Source organism: Eimeria mitis, genomic scaffold, assembly GCF_000499745.2.
Source record: "Eimeria mitis Houghton genomic scaffold, Emh_scaff8163, whole genome shotgun sequence".
Lineage (NCBI taxonomy): Eukaryota > Apicomplexa > Conoidasida > Eucoccidiorida > Eimeriidae > Eimeria > Eimeria mitis.
Genome location: NW_013576003.1, coordinates 1,618 through 1,972, shown reverse-complemented (window position 1 = coordinate 1,972; position 355 = coordinate 1,618). Strand labels below are relative to the sequence as shown.

At 49.6% G+C, this 355-nt stretch overlaps 1 protein-coding gene across 1 annotated transcript in view; it reads right to left on the bottom strand.

The window, feature by feature from the left end:
* Window positions 1-14: 14 nt before the first annotated feature.
* EMH_0094000 (uncharacterized protein) overlaps window positions 15-355 on the bottom strand; it is a gene marked incomplete at both ends in the record, with an annotated part of 1,543 nt that continues 1,202 nt past the window's right edge. Inside the window, one exon of the mRNA XM_013502051.1 lies at window positions 15-346. Coding sequence (XP_013357505.1) covers window positions 15-346 — 332 coding nt within the window. The remainder of the gene's footprint in view (window positions 347-355) is intronic.

Here is a 355-nt window from a genome sequence, read left to right as displayed (position 1 = left end):
TCACTGCGCCGGGCTTACTTAACCCTGCCGCCATCGTCTGGGGCCCCCATAGTGTTCGTATCCGCCCCCTGCTCTGTCTCTGCCTTCATCTCTATCTCCATAGTATCGGCGGTATCTAAAGTCTCTATTATCCCTCTCTCTGTAGTCCCTGTAATTATAATTTTCTCTGCTTCTTCCTCTCGCGGTGTACATATCCCTGTCTCTGTATCGATACATTTCTCTGTCTCTGTCTCTGTCTCTGTCTCCATCCCTGTAGTATACATCGTCTCTGTCCCTCTCCCTATAGGGACTGTATCCCCTCCTCCTCTCTCCCTCTCTGTATCTATCTCTCTCTCTGTCTCTCTCTCTATCTCTT